The sequence below is a fragment of the Fundulus heteroclitus genome, chromosome 14 (genome assembly GCF_011125445.2).
Source record: "Fundulus heteroclitus isolate FHET01 chromosome 14, MU-UCD_Fhet_4.1, whole genome shotgun sequence".
Classification (NCBI taxonomy): Eukaryota; Metazoa; Chordata; class Actinopteri; order Cyprinodontiformes; family Fundulidae; genus Fundulus; species Fundulus heteroclitus.
Genome location: NC_046374.1, coordinates 1,013,062 through 1,031,781, shown reverse-complemented (window position 1 = coordinate 1,031,781; position 18,720 = coordinate 1,013,062). Strand labels below are relative to the sequence as shown.

Genomic DNA, 18,720 nt, shown 5'->3' with positions numbered 1-18,720 from the left:
TTTACCAGGGGTTGTTAGAAAACCCCCTTTTAGTTCGCCCTAGTGGGTAGTTTTGGTTTGATTTTTAGCCCGCCATCCTGCCTTCCCTCCACCCACCCTGGTTCGGTCACTTTTGTAGTTTGTTTTGTTTGATTTTAGGCCGTCCGGAGTCCGGCCTTGAGGGGGGGGTAATGTCATGGTTGAGTTTTGGTTTGGCTTTGTTTTTCTGTTTTAATTTTGTCATCTCTTTTGGGTTAGGTTTGACTTTATTTATTGTTAGTTTTCAGTCATCAGTTATTTTCTGTCAATTTTCACTTCACCTCCTCAGCAGTCAGTCACACCTGATAATCATTTACCAGTTAATTAGTCAGACCCTTGTTTCACCTGTTAGTGCTCTATTTAAACCTCCCTCTGTCTTCAGTTCAGCACTGGGCCGTCATCATTCCACACCTCTCCATGCCAGTCCCCGTTTTGCCTTGGAAGCTTTGTTTTGCTCCTCTTGTTAAGGTTAGTCCTGTCAGTCACTCTAAAGACTGTTTGTTCACTGTTTGTTCCTGGAGAGGTTCTGCTCTGTGTCCTGGTGTCTCCAGAGAACTGCTAACTGGACTAGCCATCCTGGAAAGGCTCTGCTCTGTGCCCTGGTGTCTCTCAAGTTCTGATAACCTGACTAGCCGCACTGGAGAAGCTCAGCTCTGTGCCCTGGTGTCTCTCAAGTTCTGCTAACCTGACTAGCCGCCCTGGTGAAGCTCAGCTCTGTGCCCTGGTGTCTCCAATGAACGGCTAACCTGAGTGCTATGAGGCCTGCTAGCCGAGCAGCACCTTGCAAGAGTGGACTCTCTGTCTCCGGGCCGTCAGCTCCTGCCATCACATTCATCCCTGACCTTCTGCAGTCCTGAACCTCCGGTCTTCATCATTCACCACCCAGCATACTTCCTTCAATAAAGACTCAAACTTTTAGTCCCGTGTGTGCGTCCTGAGTTCATCAGTAAACAAAACCCTGACACTAACAAAATATATACTGCAGGATAGAAGAATGTGAACTTTTGCTTCATAATTGATAAATGGCTTTCAGTGGTTTTGTACACCAACCCTGGGTCTTTCTGCATGGAGTTTGCATGTTCTCCCTGTGCATACGTGGGTTCTCTCCGGGTACTTCGGCTTCCTCCCACAGTCCAAAACCATGGCTGTTAGGTTAATTGGCCTCTCTAAATTGTCCTTAGGTGTGAGTGTGTGTGTGAATGGTTGTTTGTCCTGTTTGTCTCTGTGTTGCCCTGCGACAGACTGGTGACCTGTCCAGGGTGAACCCCGCCTCTCGCCCAGTGAATGCTGGAGATAGGCACCAGCACCCCTCGCGACCCCATGAGGAACCAAGCGGGTTAGAAAATGGATGGATGGATGGTTTTGTACAGTATGGCTGCATAAGGTATCATGAAAACATTTTAATTTTTTTTCATTTATCTCAGAACATGAAACACACACCTTGCATAAAATCCCTATCCAAAGTAAAATAGTTCTGACTGTCATTAGGTACAGAGATGAGATCCTCAGACCCATTGTGAGGCCATATGCTGGTGCGGATGGCCCTGGGTTCCTCCTAATGCAAAACAATGCTAGACATACTGTGGCTGGAGTGTCAGCAGTTCCTGCAAGACAAAGGCATTGATGCTGTGGACTGGGCCGCCTGTTCCCCAGACCTGATCTGGAACATCATGTCTCGCTCCAGACTGTCCAGGAGTTGGTGGATGTGTTAGTCCAGGTCTGGGAGGAGATCCCTCAGGAGACCATCCTCCACCTCATCAGGAGCTGCCCAGGTCATACAGGCACGTGGAGGCCACACACGCTACTGAGGCTCATTTTGACTTGTTTCAAGGACATTACATTAAAGTTGGATCCATGTGTAGTGAGTTTTTTTTAATCGTGTGATTTCCATTGATAATTTTTGTGTGATTCTGTTGTCAGCACAATTAACTATGTAAAGAACAAAGTATTTAAAAATAGTATTTCATTTATTCAGATCTAGGATGTGTAATTTTAGTGTTCCCTTTAGTTTTTGAGCAGGATATTTACTAGTACAGCTGAAGGTTAAGATGCCCATTGGTTTATCTCCCACATCTTATAACATAAAGCAACACATGAATATTTGGCTTCCTGTTTGTCCGTCCAACAATTGTTGTGATACTTAGCTCTTTCGTTTTTTAAAAAAGTGTGCACAAACACTGACCTCAAAACCTGTTTCATTCCTGCAAAATCCCTGATAAGCAAACAGACCTTTTTCAATGTGTTTTCCTGTAGTTAAACATTAACCAGGTATCTTGAAACCACATGACAAGCAGGACGCAGCAACACATTAGTCACTTTCCAGTCCCGCCGTAACAGAACCAGGATGAATGTCATGTTTTGGATATTACTGTGGTTCTGTGGTCTAACTTTGGCCCAGGATGTTGTACCTGAAACAGATGTTGCCACTGAAACAGGGTCATGCTTTCCAGATATGTGCAAATTCCTCAAAGAGTTTGGGGCCATGAAAGAAAAGCAAGAAGGTTTGGAAACAAGACTCAAGGAGACTGAAACCCAGGTTTCAGAACTGAAGAAGAAAGGTAAAAAAAAAGCCTGTGTCCTGAATTAATTTAAAATATACCGTTTAATAAATGGAACAGTTCAGCAATTTTTTTAATATTTTGAATTCAGAAGCATCCAAGATAGCATTCAGTGCTGCATTAGGTGGAAATGGGCATGTTGGGACCTTCAACATCGACACAACACTGATATACAGCACAGTGATAACAAATGTGGGCAACGCCTACAATCATCACACAGGTGAGTCAATATTTTATCCATTTTTGTTTCTATTCTACAATATAATATTTCTAGTATCAGTTCTCCTTCCTAGAAATGGCACCTTAATATAGGGGAGGCGTTCATGGACTCTCCTACTCCAAATTTGGCCAGGGGAAAGATTCTAGAGGTGGTTCTTGAGGCTTCGTATCTTTGTGTTGGAATTCTCCGCTGTGTGCCGGAGCATCACCTTTTTGCAGTTTTGATTTGAAAGAAGCTGTTGTGATTTAATTTATATGCCATTTTATCCTCAAATATGGGACCTTACCTTTTTAAAAGATGTGTGGCAATAAAAACTAAATGTAATATTCTTTCAATCTTAAATCATTTCTTTTTAAAATACAATATACAATGCCATTCGGACCTTATTTCTCTATTGGTCCAGTAAAGTGTAGTTTGTACAGTTTATACGACTGCAGTGTCTCTTCATACAGCCGGACTAAAACTTAACAAGATTTTTTATCGTCCTTTCTCAGTCATTTATATGTCTGAAGTGTTTGTGGTAGAGGTTGTTTACATTTGGTGAAATTAGGACAGCTATGACGTCGAGGGAAAAAAAAAGTGCACTTGAGTAAGGTGTGCCATGGATCTGTTTAATCTGTTGTTGATATGTTATCTGCATTCCAGTCAGGCCTATTCCGATTCTTGGTACAAAGTCAAACCTTTTGTTAGTGTGGGTCAGACCACACCTGGGCTGGCCTTGTCCCTGCTTCTGTCTGTGATGGTTATGAACAGGCTCTCAAGGAGTGTATGCTGGAATTGCTTTAGTCTGTCACTGTGTAAAAGGAGTTGAGCCAAAAAGTAAAGGTTTTGATTTTCCGTACTGCATTGAATCTCGCACCTACGATCAGGAGAGATGGACCATGACTGACAAAACAAGATCCTGTATTCCAGCAGCTGAAATTACCCTCCTTTGAAGAGTGACTAGGTTCAGCTATAGACAGAAAGGAAAGCCATTCTTCCTCAGCATCAAAAGAAGTTAGTTGAGGAGTTTGGGCACCTGATCATGATTTTATTTATTTATTTATTTGACAGGGACAGTACAATTAAACATTGCAACCAAACAGGTGGCCGATGTCCAAGTACATAAGGCTTGTAGCCATGGGCTAATTTGCAGCCTTCGTCCCTGGTTAGGCTTTTAAAAGGTGTAAGCAATAAGGGGGAGGGAGGTTAGTAAAAACACACAAATACATAAAAAACAAGAAAAGTTAAAAGAAACAATACAGTACAAGCCAGTTTAGTGTTCACACTTTTGATTGTCTTTGAGCCATTTTTTCAATCTTGTGGAGAAAAGTTTAACATCAGTCTGTGACTTAAGCTCCAGAGGCAAAGAGTTCCATAAATGTGATGCTTTCACTGAGAAGGCGGACTGACCCATAGATGTCCGACATCTTTTAATCCTGCAGTTCCCACTAGCTCCAGCTCTTGTCCTGATTCCTTCATTTGCATACTTTAGAACAAATTTACAGATTACTTCAGGGGCAAGACCATTAAGGCATTTAAAAATAGCTTTTAAAAATGAGAAATTTATAAAATTGTCAAATGTCATCATGTTGTATTTTTTAATAATTTTGCAGTGATGCCACTTTACCGGTTTTTGATCGAATATTTTTAGTGCTTGTTTGTAAAGTGAGAGTAAAGGTTTTAAAACAGACTTTGTGGCCTGGGCCCAAACGATGGAACAATAAGACATATGGGATAAAATCATTGCATGTAAATATACTTGTGCAGCTTGATTTGATACACATGGTCGAATCATTCGAAAGCAATTTATATTTGTCTTTATAGTTTTCGTCATTTTCTTAATATGGGCATCAAATTTCAATTTTGAATCTACAACTACCCCCAGATACTTAAATTCACCAGCCGGCTTTATTTCATGTTGATTAATAATTATTTTGAGTTCATTGTTTGTAATTTTCTTAAGGGAGAAACACATGGAGACAGTCTTGGTGTAATTCAGAGTTAAGCAGTTATTTTGGAGCCACTCTGATAAGATGCACAACTGTCTATTTAAAAGATCAGAGGCCTTTTCAGGTGTGTCTGCTGCCACATAAATTATTGTATCATCTGCATACATTTGACAGTTGGCATCTTTGCAGATGTTTGGAATATCATTTATGTACAAACAGAAAAGTAATGGGCCCAAAATGGACCCCTGTGGTACACCCACATTACATTTTTGGATCCCAGATTTGACGCCATTAATTTTAACGCACTGATGTCGTTGCTCAAGATAAGATTTAAACCAACTTAGGGTTTGTTTCGAAATATGTAGTTGTTCCAGTTTCCTGAGCAGAACTGTATGATTTACAGTATCGAACGCTTTTGTAAAATCTAGAAATACTGCCCCAACACATTTTCCTCCATCCAAACTACTTTTTATGTATTCCATAAAATGGCATACAGCCATTTCCGTGGAATACCTTGGTCTAAATCCAAATTGTTTGGAGTTAAGTATTCTTTTCTCCTCTAAATAGGCCATTAATTGTTCAGCAACTAGCTTCTCTAGCACCTTAGAGATGACAGGTAGAATTGCAATGGGTCGATAATTACAGACCGCATCAGCTGATCCAGACTTAAAAATTGGAGTCACAACAGCTGTCTTAAAACCTTGTGGAAATTCACATTTTTTAATTGACAAGTTCACTAGATGAGATATTGGTTTTACTAGATCTGCACTATACTTTTTGATTAAAAATGTATCTAAACCAAATATATCTTTTGCTTTGGATGAATTTAATTGATTGATAATTGTCCTTATTTCACTTTGGTCAACCTCTTTGATGTGAAAAGGTGAGGCTGAATCTTCAGCAACATTTTTTGGAGGTAAAATTGGATTGAAATTTCCAGCAAGTTGCTCTACTGAATTAATAAAATATGAATTGAATTCATTTGCAATTTTGGCAGAGTCATTGCAAACCATTCCATTTATATTGAGCTTTGTTACACATTTTCTCAAATTGCACTTGCGATTGGTCAACTTGTTAATCTGCTTCCATATTTCTGAGCTATTTCCACTTGATTCAGCAAACAATTGCATAAAATATGTGGACCTTGACTTTCTGATTTCATTAACAACTTTATTTCGTAGTCCTTTAAAGACAAGTGTGTCTGTTTGCAATTTAGTTTTTAGTGAAATTTTCAGAGCAAGATCTCGCTTTTTCATAAGTTGAATAATAGCATGGTTTACCCAAGGTAGACCAGTTTGTTTTCTATTGTTTTTTATGACACAACTAAATCTTTGAATAATATTTGTTAGAGTCTCAGTTAACTGATCACAGCATTTATTTACACTTTCTGTTTGTATCACATTATCCCAATTCATGTTTTTCAGTTCATTTTCAAATAAGGGTAGTTTGTTTTTTGGAATAGACATTTGACTTTTTGTTGCATTAGGCACTGTGAAAACTCCCTCTAGTCGTTTCTTTGTTAATTTCCTGACTAACAGTGTCATATTATGATCTGATAGACCTGTCACAAGGTTATATGTTTTGATGATTCGTTCTGGTTTATTTGTGATTATTAAGTCTATCAGAGTTTGACTAGTTTTGGTGATCCTAGTTGGTTTTTCAAGAATTTGGACAAGTTTATGTTTTGATAACACAGCTTTTAATTTATCCCTTTTGTTTTTCTCCATCCAATTTATGTTCATATCTCCGATTAAAATTGTTTCACATTTAATATTAATTTGTTTTAACATTTCATCAAAGTCTTGATAAAAAGATGCACCATGAGATGGTGGATTATATACAACTAGTAAGTTAAATTTCATTGTAGGTGACAGTAAAACTTTTAAAACAAGGCATTCAATTCCTAAAGTATCCAGTACAGTGACAGAACAATTTAAACCATCTTTGATATAAATCAAAACACCTCCCCCTTTCCCATTTGTACGATCCTTCCTATAGCATGTGTATCCAGGAACATCAATCATGCTTGTAGGAACATTAATATTTAGCCAAGTTTCACTCAGTGCCAAAAAGTCAATGTTTGAATTGCTCAGTAAATGGTGAACTTCATTTAGTTTTGATAGTAGGCTTCGAATGTTAAGATGCCCCCCAAAAATTCCTTTTGGTTTTGTTGCAGAATCCCAGATTACTTTTGCATGGTTTACAGTTTGAAAATATTTCAGCTCTTTTTGTTTATTTGCTGCACAATGAGCACTTGTAAGTTTTTCTGGATTTCCTTGGCAATTTGCAGCACCAGAATTGATAGTTACAGTTTTCTCAATGTCAGGATTTACATCAGAGAATGTGTTCATCTTCAACTTCATTGAGAAGTCATCTGGTAGTAAGCCAGTGGGTGTCCACGCTACTGCGTGGACACCCACTGGCTTACTACCCACTGACACCCACTGATCAGAGTAGATGGATGGTTTTTAACTGCATGGTCTACTTAGGAACCCAAAACAAGTTACAGAAAACCTAGACACTAACAAGAACATTTTTACAATCTAAACTGACATTCTATGGATTTTTCTCTATTTAGTCTATTGTTTTCGGTGTAACTGTTTTGCAGATTGAAATCTAAAAATTCAATCACAGTTTGCAACATTTTTGACATTTTAAATTTGCTTCCTCAGGTATTTTTAGTGCACCTGTTGCAGGTGTATATTACTTCACCTTCTTTTATCATGCTGGAGGAAGTGAACTTGTGAGTCTGGCCCTTATGAAGAACAGTGAGGTTATTTCTACAGCCTATGACCATAAAACATCGCATGACGGGGCTGATAATGGAGGCAACGCAGCATTCCTGCAACTACAGCAGGGAGACCACGTGTATATGCGGCTGATTGCCAGCACTCATGTCTGGGGAAACAACCATATCACCACTTTTAGTGGTGCTCTTCTGCATCCTCTCTGAAATCAACTGTGTAAGAGTTTTAAGAAATAAAGTTGTGTCAGAACATATCTGACTGTATATCTCTGAATAAAATTTGCATGATCACGTTAACCTTCCTTGAGTCAAATCCTATTGTGTCTGCACACTTGATCAATCATGGTTTCATCAACACTGTCACATTGTCAAGGTCCTGGAGTAGCAAACCCACAGTCTATCACAATGCTAACACTTTGTTTGGGCCTTATAATGTATGATCATAAAGTCTAACCACAGATTCTCAATTGGAGTTAGACTAGACCATTCTGATACATCAAAATGTTTCCCCTGAATCTAGTTTCCGGCTGGAATCTCCTTCCCAGCCACAGGCAGACTGACAGGTTTGGCTGAAGAATATCCCTGTAACACCTCCATCTTCCTCCTCCACTTAGAGCAATGTTGTTACTTTGTTACCATGCAAGAGTGTTCCTTTGCACAATATTAATCTGTACATCTTCATATCTATATTTACAGCTAAAGCTTAAGGTCCTAGTTGGACCTTATGATGTAGTTTTCTGAAATGCTGTGTTTCACACCTTGGAATATTCTCAACTCTTCTGTGTTTTCTCAAACACCTTGGTTTTCTATTCTGTCTGGATATCACAAAAGACAATCCTTAATGGCCAGTGTGTTGTATTGTTTTACCACACATGAATGTAATGAATAGGCCATTAGCATGTTCCTGCAGAACCTAAAGTTATGCTGAGGAGCTACTGAAATCCTTTGAATCATCTTTGGATGAGAAAGGTCTCTGAGCCATGCAGGACGCTGGCCCCTGAGAACGGGAGTGGGACACCTCTTGTATAAGTGATTTGTTGATGCTACAGGAGGTTGCCTATATTGCATGTGTAAAAGGCTACAGGATATTATTCATTGATTTAATTACTATAATTGCCACAAAGTTCATTTGGTCAAAATATCTAATCAGCTACTTGAAAACCTTAAAAGGGATGACTTAAAAAGTCTACAGGTATTCATCGAGTACATAGGAAGCAATAACAAAACAACCAATGGCGTGTTGACATTGTAGCTTTATTGTCACTCCCATATAGCTGTCAATGCTGGTTTTATTTTTGTGTGCTGACAGAGCAGACATTTTTTTTTTATTTGTATCCACAGGAAACCAAAGAAACAACAACATTTTATAGACAAATGATCATTAAAAAACTGTAATGGCAAGCAAACAGTTAAGTTGGTTAATTTGGTAGCCTAAGAAGTTGATGCTGCATGGGTTACCAAAACAAGGTATTTTAAGTTGTTTTTTAAAGTAAAACAGTTACTTTATTTGGAACTTCTACATTACGTACTCCTAAACCCTGTCTAAATAAAGTTAGAAGAAAAAGTATTTCCTACTATACATATACATTTTCCCACATACATATACATTTTCTAACAATAAGTCATAAATCAGGGAAATAAGCTAACAAGGCTTCAAATACTCTAGTTAGGGAATGTTGGACGCTTATGCGTTAAGTCACACAGCTTTACTTGTCTACAAAATATATTGCTTTGATTATATATAAAAAAAAAATGTCAAAGCCTAAACTCAACCCAAAAAAGTGTTTACATCAGTAACAGTTATTGCTATTGAAGTGTTTTCAAGAACAGTGTAATGCTAGTGTTGCCAGTTTGGCTTTCTCTATCCAAAACTAACGTGTTTGGCTTTGCTGCTATTTATCTAAGGCATATAACATAAACCAGGTGATATTAGATGACTTATCAGATAAGCTGTATGGTCATGAGGACAGCCTGCTGTTGGCTGCTACTCACATTTTTCTAAGGTGCTACTTCACATTTCACACTATGACTGTAATAGTTTTGGATTACTGGAAAATACAGTATTTCCATATAGAAAACATGTTGTTCTTGTATGTTGTGAGGGAGGGAATCGTTTGATAGCCTTAGCTGGCCAGCCTGAGTAGTGGTGAAGCTCAGCAGCATGCAGGTGAAGGGGATATGTGTCTTACTATGCTTCATGCAACTAGAGAAAAATCAAGTGAATCTGGCTCTTTCTGAGGCCTCCCATCTAAAGTACATTTAAACCATAGGAATGATGTGAGGGGAAATGTTGCCTAGTTACAATCGACCCTTACCTAGTCCTCAATGAACCTTATCTACCAATGTTGTGGTTTTGAAATTGGTAAATTTTGGACTTACTGTAGATATGGGTTAGGTGAGTAGTTAGTTACTTGTTGCAATTTACTAACTCGTAAAAATCAAGACACAAATATCTACATGAATGGCCTGTACGCTCATCTTTCTCACTTTGAAGAGTGGCTGAGACAACGGGGCCTGTGGAGCATAATCTTTACACTCCATTGAAACGTGATGACATGGATACCTATTTAAAAATCCCCACACACTTGGATCAACTTAAATTGCAAAGTGTACATTAAAACATGCTTTGGTTGTATTCATTTGCCAGCAGGTAGGACACCAGTGATTTTATAAATGACAGCTAATCCATTACATGTTGTTTTACCGCCACTGAATTAATACACTCAAGTTGAAGGTTGCATTTTTCTACATTTTATATGGTAAGCATATCCTACTGCAATAAATTATACTTTTAAAGCTTTTTACACATATTTGCCAGAGGTGCCTATTATTACATTGTGAACTCAGCACATCTGTATTGTGCACTTTACATAATGAGCACTGCTTTTACACTGCTGATATAATCAACGGATCGGCGTTTTTGTCATTCATCTTAAGATGTGGGCTGAAATATGGAAAAATGTCATCACGGAACAAACACTCTGTAAAGGAAAAAATGTGCGACCCCTTCGTCACGTCATAAAACGACACGACACCTTCCTCGTAATCGACAAACACTCCAACCTTCTGGGGATTCTCCTTCAGAGGAAGGCTTGTGGGGGGTACCGTCAGAGCTGCGTACTTTCTGCCTTCAAAATGCACAGCGACCCAGTAACCGTTGTCCGGGTTCACCTTAAGGATCCCCTTGCGGTTTGCACTGCGCCGTGCCACACCCAGATCCCAGCCTGTTTTGTTTTTCACCTCTACTTCCCAGTATGACCTCCCACGGTTCAAGCTGTTGACCCCGAGTACGCTGCCGAACAAGTCGAACCTCTCCGGAGTGTCGGGACTCTTCAGCTTCTCACCTCCATCTTGTACTCTCTTCCCGTCTTTGGACAGTACGAGGCACTGATGGGCCGTGGCAGAGTCCAGCTTTACATCCACTGTGGTCAAACAGAAAACAGCTGAAGGGTTAGAACCAATGAAATCCTGCTAAGAATCAGGGATGGAAGTAGACACCAAGGGTTATTAGCTTCAGTTTAAGTTATTTTAATATATCAAGGAAACTCGATATAGTAAAATGCAGTGCCTTGAAAAAGTATTTGGCCCCGTGCAGGTATATTTATTTTTTTTGTACTTTCCTTAACCAAGAAAGATATCTTTAAAAAGTAAAATTACATTTACAATGGGGTCCTGGCCAATATGACGGAAACTCAAGACAATACTGAAATACAACTCACATAAAACATCAAAGGCCAATAATCGATACTAATTGTGTCAGCAAACGTCAATGTTCAGCTCCTGTACTTTATTTAAAGACCGTATAATGTTAGATATGAAGGAAGAAGGTAAAAAATAGTTACAAAGCAGCGACAAAGCAGATGGGCCAAACTTCACATAAATGTCAAAGTTCTCTGACAGACTGTCAAGACTATTCAAGCATTATAAAGAGGTATTTATTCATGAGTTATAGCTGCTAATTCTGAATTTAAAACATTTAACTGAGATAAAAAGCAAACACAGGCGAAATCTTTAAAAGCACTGTATGTTGTGACTTAAATGTTCATTTTTTGGCATACACACCTGCAAATGTGGCAATCCTCTTCAGCTCTGTGGAAATAGAAGTAAATTACAAATGGAACAGAAGAAGCAGCGAGTCAAAGACAGAAACTGAAATAAAAACACAAATTGCAAAAAACCAAAAGATTCACCGAGGGATGAGAGGTTTTCCAAATGCTGCTGGATCTCTTTCATCATGGTTGATATTGTAGCTCTGAGGGTGCCAAACGAGAAGGAGGTGTCGATATTTAGATTGTTCACCTCTTCGGAGTCAGCCGGGGCTGGAGGTGGAGAGGCCTGTGTGTTTCAGAGGGAGGTGTAAATTGGACAAAATCAAGATTAATAACCATCAAGGAGATGCAAAAAAGGATAAGACTTAATTTAAAAAGAGCTTTTTTTATGCTAAAACGATAAAAAGGGACTTCCCCTACCTGCAAGTCTGGGTTTCTGTCCAGTTCATCGATGGAGATTTTAAGTCTATCAATCTCTCCTTGCAGCGTCTGCAGAAGATTTTGTGCCTCTTTTTTAACTTCTTGTCTCCTAAGAACAGAACCCCTGAGGCTGTTAGTTTAAGTGAAACAGAATGTGCTTCATCAACTCTAAAAAAAAGGGTCTGTTGTGAAGTCATGTTTGAACAGTATTTAAACCGAGCAGTGTCACATTACTGCATATCTGCCATGCGTTTCAGCGGCGTAGGATGCTACAATGCTTAAGGGAAGTGATGCTCCATCGTCATAGTATGCATTGCTAGACCAGCCCACTTACACGTCATGATTCAATGAGGTAAAACTATCACTGAGACAAACAGGGCTGACCTCTTCTCCAGAGGCTCCAGGGCTTTCTGCTGAGCGTCCTCCACTGCTCTGATCACCTCTGAGAACACCGTGTTGATCTGCAACCACTCGGCATCCAGACTGCCCTGAAGACAGGGACGGAGACGTACAGTACAGTAAGTTTGCGGAAGTTTAACGGAAATCCAGCATGGCAGCAGTCTCTGCAGCTCACCTTGCAGCTTTTTGCAGCTGATCTCACTTCAGCCATCTTTTGCTCTCGGATGTAAATCTTCTGCTGTAACTGGACCTTCATCAAGTCGTGTGTGGCCTTCACAGAGGGCAAAGGTAAAAGCAGAAATATTCCTAAGTGACTAACAGAACAGAAAGCAGTGCCATTGGACAATCTCCTCCATTACGTGTAATTGTTTTGCTCCTACTGTTTGCCAGTTTTCTGCACTGGATTCACAAAGCAGTTTGCACTAAATACACATAGGAGCATCCCTACCCATCAAATCATCCAATGACAGATGGCAGCAATTTGTACCTATTATTATTTTTATTGGGTCACAGTTGTTCTCTGTTCAGCTACAAACCTAGCAGTTGCTGAAGTGTTGAAAATAGTATATAAAAATGTTTGCTTTATTATTTTATTTCTAATTAACCCTTTCAGTTCCCATGACTTTTTTTCTTTGTTTTTTTTTTACTTTATTTTTGCATAATTTTGGTTGAGTGGATGCCAATGGCCTAACATTTGGCCAGTTATATTTAAGTGGAGTATTATTGTATTAATGTTTATAAATCAATAATTGGTGCAGCAAGGTGTAAGACAGATGGCTAAGGCATTATGTTTTACTGATTCATCAAGAAATACAAATAAGCATCAACTTGAGTTAAAACTTCAACTGTAAACTTAAATGTAGTCTGTATTTAATCTTTACAAATAGAATACAAATGTAATACATTTCATAAATATATTCCAAAAAACTTTTTTCATCCTAATTTGTCTTCTAAATTTCTACATAATCAATAAAATAATGATCTTTCTGTATGGTTTCTGTAGTGAGGCGCGATCTGTACACTTGCTCACTTCGTCTGCCCTGAGACATGCAAGCCCCTCAACTTGCACAATATAGATAGAGCTTTTTCAGAAAGCTGATTTTCTAATCTGTTTGTTGAGCTCAGCTTGGAAAGCATCTGTTGGAACTTTCATCGTTTCTATTGTTTGGATTCTGTATTTTAATGAAGCAGCAAAATAATTTCAATCGCAGTTCAGGGAATTAATTTAAGTAGAAAATAACTTGCAAATCATCAGGATCGATTCTTCCTTCTGCAACATCTTTGTCCCAATTTGTGATGCTGACAGGACAGCACAATTCCTTTTTTCCCCTTTTATCTTCTCTGGCACTGAAATTACCACCAACTTGTATAAGTTCCTATTTTCTCAGCACAATGTTTGGCATCCTGCATATATTTAGAGTTAATTTGCTCTGACTGTGGCTGTGAGGTGAATAAAACACAAAAATTGACACATAATTCCTCATCTAAATGGGGGCGAACTGTCAGCACAGTGAGAGATTGTATGTTTGTCAGATCTATGTTTGCCCAAAGTTTCAGAATTAAAAGCACACACAAGTAATTTTAAACTGAAAGGAGACACAGTGGTGTCATAAGAAACCTAAAGTCAACCACACACTGGCAAAGACGATAAGTAGAGTTTTTTTAAATTAAACAAAGTCAAGACTAATATCCAATCTTATGTGCATGCTGGCATTTCACAGATCATAAACCAAGAAAATATTGAAATAATATCAGGATAATCCAACAAATATATATGTAAAAAGCTCAACATTTATGTGACTGTATAAGATAAATTACATATAAAAATGTGATATATCTCAATCTACTTGTGTCACCTTGTATGATATATAATATAATAGACATGTTATACCTGCAGACGTCTTTCAGTCTCTCTTTCTTTCTCTCTTTTATCACTCAGGGCATCCTTGTCAGTATTTATCATAAACTGTGCGTTTTTGGAGGCCTGTATGATGAAAGGACAATTATTTCAACATAAAACAGCAAACCAACATTAGACTGTTTTATTCAAATCTGTATTAATTGATGAGAGGATAGTAATACGGTCACATATCACAACAAATTAAATTGTTAGTCAAATGGTCCATGGGTTACAGACGTTACCAGAATGGTCCAGTTTCACTGTACCAGATTTTATTAAAAAGGTCAATCTACAGGTGAGGCTTAAACTTTTTACTTAGGAAAACTTGGGTTACAAATTATGACCCTGTTCATGTATATTTTTTAGAAAAGTGGTTTTATTAATTCTGCTAGAATTAATGTACTAAAGAAAAGAAAAGCATGTCAGGAAGTGATTCACCAAAATAAAACCGAAGCCTCAAGGCAAAATGAGAGTTTGGGCCAACGGAGCCACCAGATGTCACTGTGGAGCTCTATGCTCACTTAATCAGGAGAACAGGATTGTTCTTTATGGAATAATAATCTACAAAGATCAATTCCATTACAAATAGGATTCTGTTATAAACATTTGTGTATATATATCTAAGTCTTTGCCAGAATACTGTCAAGCTCAGCAGGCTAAATACTCTTGAGGCACCGTGAAATTGGGACCAGCCCAACAACTTTTGTTTAAATGAGGAAGATCTGAAATCATTGTGCGCATGCCCAACATGCTCTCAGTAGACAGCTGTGGGGCACAACTTGTACGGCCCCAAGCTCAGATCATCCTGGAATAGAAAATACTGCATAACTGCGTTACGTTTGTTGTGTGCAGCCATCTAGTGTTTGTTATCCTTGCTAGCCATACCCCTGGAACCCTAGAGCCAATCCCAGATGCACCTAGGAGCACCACAGCTATCAGGTTAGTAACCCACGTCTACTGGTGCAGATCCTTACTCCAAGAGCAAGTAGCCACCCCTCGAGGCCCCCAAAGCCCCACCCCAGCAGGGGCCACAAACCCCAAACCCATCAGACTTCCCACTCCGGGTACCCCCCAGACTCCCAAGACCCAGGCTCCCCCAGAACCAGCCACCACGCCCAGATTAATCACTTAGTTCAGGAGAGGGGTGCAGTATACAGAATCAATGTGACTTTGAGCAACACTCTAAACTGCATCAGAAAGTTGCCATACCTTGGGGTCAACAAAGGAGAAGTCAAGCATTCGGCTGGCCTTGTCTGAGAAAGCAGAACCTTGCTGGGAGCGTGGTGGAGTCTGAAAAACTACACAGGAGAAATATCGATTGCACAATAAGTTGCTCCAAATACATTAAACATAGTGTTTATGACACCTACATGATGTGTCGGACTGGGTTAGCGAGATTTGCGTTGGCGCTGAGCTCATCTGAGTGGTAAAGAAGTCTGACTGGGATATCGCTGGCGTATCTCTCTGCCGACCAAAAAGAAGTTGAGATGTCAGGAATCACTTTTAAAAGCACAGTTCCATCCACATAATTCTAAAAAAACTTCAACTCAGAAAGAATTGTACCTGAAAACCAATTTTGAACTCAAGTGTTTTAGAGGTCCTCAATTTCGCAACCAGTTGTTGAGAATCTCCTTCAGCATGGAGCACTGTAGGAGAAATACAATTGGATGGTATAAATTAAAGCAGCATATGTTTTTCCATCTTGTGTCCTGTTATAATATAACTGGCAATACTTCGTACGTACTTGGTGTGTACATGTCCTGTGCTGGGACTTGTGTGAGTACAGAATTCATTTGAGTGATGAGGTTTGGAGACATGAACACGCTCTGTCAGACAGAAGTAAAATATGTTTCTTGACTCTAATGTTAATCAGACAGTGGATTGGTAGGATTAGATTCCTTTATTTAACCAGGTAAAAATAAAATCTCATGGAGATTTAAACCTCTTTTCCATGAGGGACCTGGCCAAGACAGCAGCTCAAATACACATTGGCATGTTTGTCTATCAGTTATTAGCATCTGCATTTGAGTATACCTCCTCCTTCACTGGAGTGCTCTGTACTGCCCAGTTGTCCTTTGGATGAGATTGTTCCCATTTGTTGCTCCAGAGGTTCTGGTTTCTCTCTGGGACTCTTATTTCTTGTGGCGCATATCCCATCATCCCCTGTTCAGTTCTCAGGTCATGGTAAGTGGATACTTTGAAGACAAAGCAGATACTTATTGGATAGGGACAGTATGATTTCAGTAGGGACAGTATGGTCTTAGTAAAATAAATAAACGTACTTTCAAATTGTTGTTTGATTGTAATAATTGTATCATGATTTAGGTTTTTGTTTGTTTGTTCTGGACTTTTCCAGATAACAGATTGTTTTAATTTACCCTGAGACTCTATCATAATGTTCAGGCCTGCATTCGTGTGTATTGAATAAGTTTCGGACAACAATGTACAATAATTTCTTTACACAACTGAATGCGTACAAAGGAAGCTAAGGTTGTTGAAATGATCTTTGTCCAATCATGACAAATATTAAGCTTATTTAACTAAATTAGGAATGTGTTGCCGCCCTGATGTGTAGCACTGACCAGACTTCGCAGGAGTCCTGTAGATATCCGAAGATATGTCTTCTATTTTGATTAGACTTGGTGGGGTCAAGGTCGGTGGAAAGTAACTAAATAGTTTGTTCTGTGGGATGTGCATTCCCTTCGGTGTGCATCCCTTCTTCCCCTGGTGAGTCCTCAGGCCTTGGTAGGTGGTCACTTTGGACCAGCCGCAGTGGCAAATCTGGAGGCTCATGTCGGACCGGATGGGTTCAGATTTCTGGCCTGAACGAAATACAGAAAATTAAGTTCTTTCCACCCACATGGGCACACCTGTATCAAACCAATGACTAATATTTACCTTCTTTGTTGGGTCTGTCGAGTCTTCTCTGAAGCTCCTGTTCAACACATTTTAGAAAGAGAATAAAACCTAGTTTGAAAATGTTAATGCACCTTTGGTTATAATGAGGCTGGATTGGCACTTTTCCTTTAAACATGCTTAGGTACAGTCACTTATCAACAAACAACAATTTATTGATTTTTATGCAATTTAGCATAAGGTTGCTTTTTTAACCTTATTCAACGTTGTTAGGGGAGGTGATTTTGAATCATTCATAATTTTATGTGGATGTCCACAAAATCTATAAAAAGTTTCATTCTGGTACATCTAGGAGAGACAAATCTCTCTCCTAGATGGAGCACCTTAAGGAGCTACTATTGTACTGCTGTGTTCTTTTTGTGTCTCTCCTCCGTCTTCTCAAACCCCCAGTGTGTCGTGGCAGATAACCGTTCACTCTGAGCCTGGCTGTGGTTCTGCTGGAGGTTTCTTCCTGTTAATGGGGAATTTCCTCTCCACTGTCTCTAGAATGAGGGATTCCTGAAAAGTCAACGACACAATGCTGGTGGCCGTCTACTGCGGCTCCATTCGCATACAGGAGGAGTGAATGCTGCAAGTCAATAACTCGATGCAATCTGCTGGGTTTCCTTAGATAGGAACCAATCTGGATGATTTGATTGAATCGCCTCTGTAAAGTGCCTTGAGATGACGTCTTAGAAATTGGCTCTCTATAAATAAGCCGATTTGATTTAAACTTCAAACACTTTGCACAGGTAGTTTCAGTATGTATTAAAAATCATATCCATCTCAATAAAAATAGTATTTATTAGTCTCAGATCTTTAAATATTTGCATGGATTGCATAAAAGGAACCAGATGATCTTATTAGGAATGTAAATTTGTTATTAGAATATCTATATAAACAACTTAGTTTAAAACCGAATTATCATTTTGCATCTAGTCAGACAAACAATTACTAATTAGACTATTAATAATCACACTAATATAATGATTGATAAACTAAACATTAGCTCTACCCACTTAAAGGAAAATATGAGTGGGTTGGAGAATGAATGTTGAGATCACCATGAAGAACACAGGCAACCATGACCTTGGGTCAACTTTGGAACATGGCTCATCAGATGTACCCCAGTAGTTGAGACTTGCAAATATATTTGCTAAGGGCATAATATTTCTTTATGGTTTTTAACTCAGGTTGAGTGGGATTTCCACAATGCTAATTTGGTTAACTCTAATGAAATATGTTTAGTAATCAGTTTGGACCACTACAGAAAAATATATTTGATTTTATGGACTTACTTATGTTGGTCAGCTCGTGCTATTTTATAAGAGCTCTTGAAACAAAGTGTGAGTTGAGTTTAAATTGTGATGGAAACCTGGATGCGTATGGATGTGATTTGTCTCCCTCTACTGGTACTGATTGTTTTACAGAAACTGGAGTAAAACTTGTTGCACATTATACACGTTTAATTAAACACAAACTGCAGAACAAAAGGAAACGAAGAACTTCCAGTGAGGACACTATGTAAAAAGACAAAGAAAAACAATAAGCCTCAATCAGCTGAATGAACTTGCAGCATCAAAC

General features: G+C 38.9%; 2 protein-coding genes across 2 annotated transcripts; one reads left to right on the top strand and one right to left on the bottom strand.

Annotated features, from left to right (window-relative positions):
- The first annotated feature begins 2,323 nt into the window (after positions 1 to 2,323).
- On the top strand, positions 2,324 to 7,770 carry LOC105915712 (complement C1q tumor necrosis factor-related protein 3). Its single transcript, XM_012849904.3, has 3 exons — positions 2,324 to 2,576; positions 2,668 to 2,796; positions 7,400 to 7,770. Exons 1-3 carry the CDS (start codon positions 2,363 to 2,365, stop codon positions 7,678 to 7,680), a joined length of 624 nt encoding a protein of 207 aa, XP_012705358.2. The 5' UTR covers positions 2,324 to 2,362; the 3' UTR covers positions 7,681 to 7,770.
- A 983-nt stretch (positions 7,771 to 8,753) lies between these two features.
- Positions 8,754 to 17,173, bottom strand: LOC118565898 (E3 ubiquitin-protein ligase TRIM39-like). The gene is made up of 13 exons (XM_036146960.1): positions 17,140 to 17,173; positions 16,824 to 17,063; positions 16,276 to 16,436; positions 15,986 to 16,067; positions 15,805 to 15,887; positions 15,612 to 15,705; positions 15,451 to 15,539; positions 14,233 to 14,325; positions 12,517 to 12,612; positions 12,327 to 12,430; positions 11,943 to 12,051; positions 11,664 to 11,808; positions 8,754 to 10,895 (listed from the first exon to the last, which is right to left on the bottom strand). Exons 2-13 carry the CDS (start codon positions 17,032 to 17,034, stop codon positions 10,360 to 10,362), a joined length of 1,803 nt encoding a protein of 600 aa, XP_036002853.1. The 5' UTR covers positions 17,035 to 17,063; positions 17,140 to 17,173; the 3' UTR covers positions 8,754 to 10,359.
- Positions 17,174 to 18,720: the final 1,547 nt, after the last annotated feature.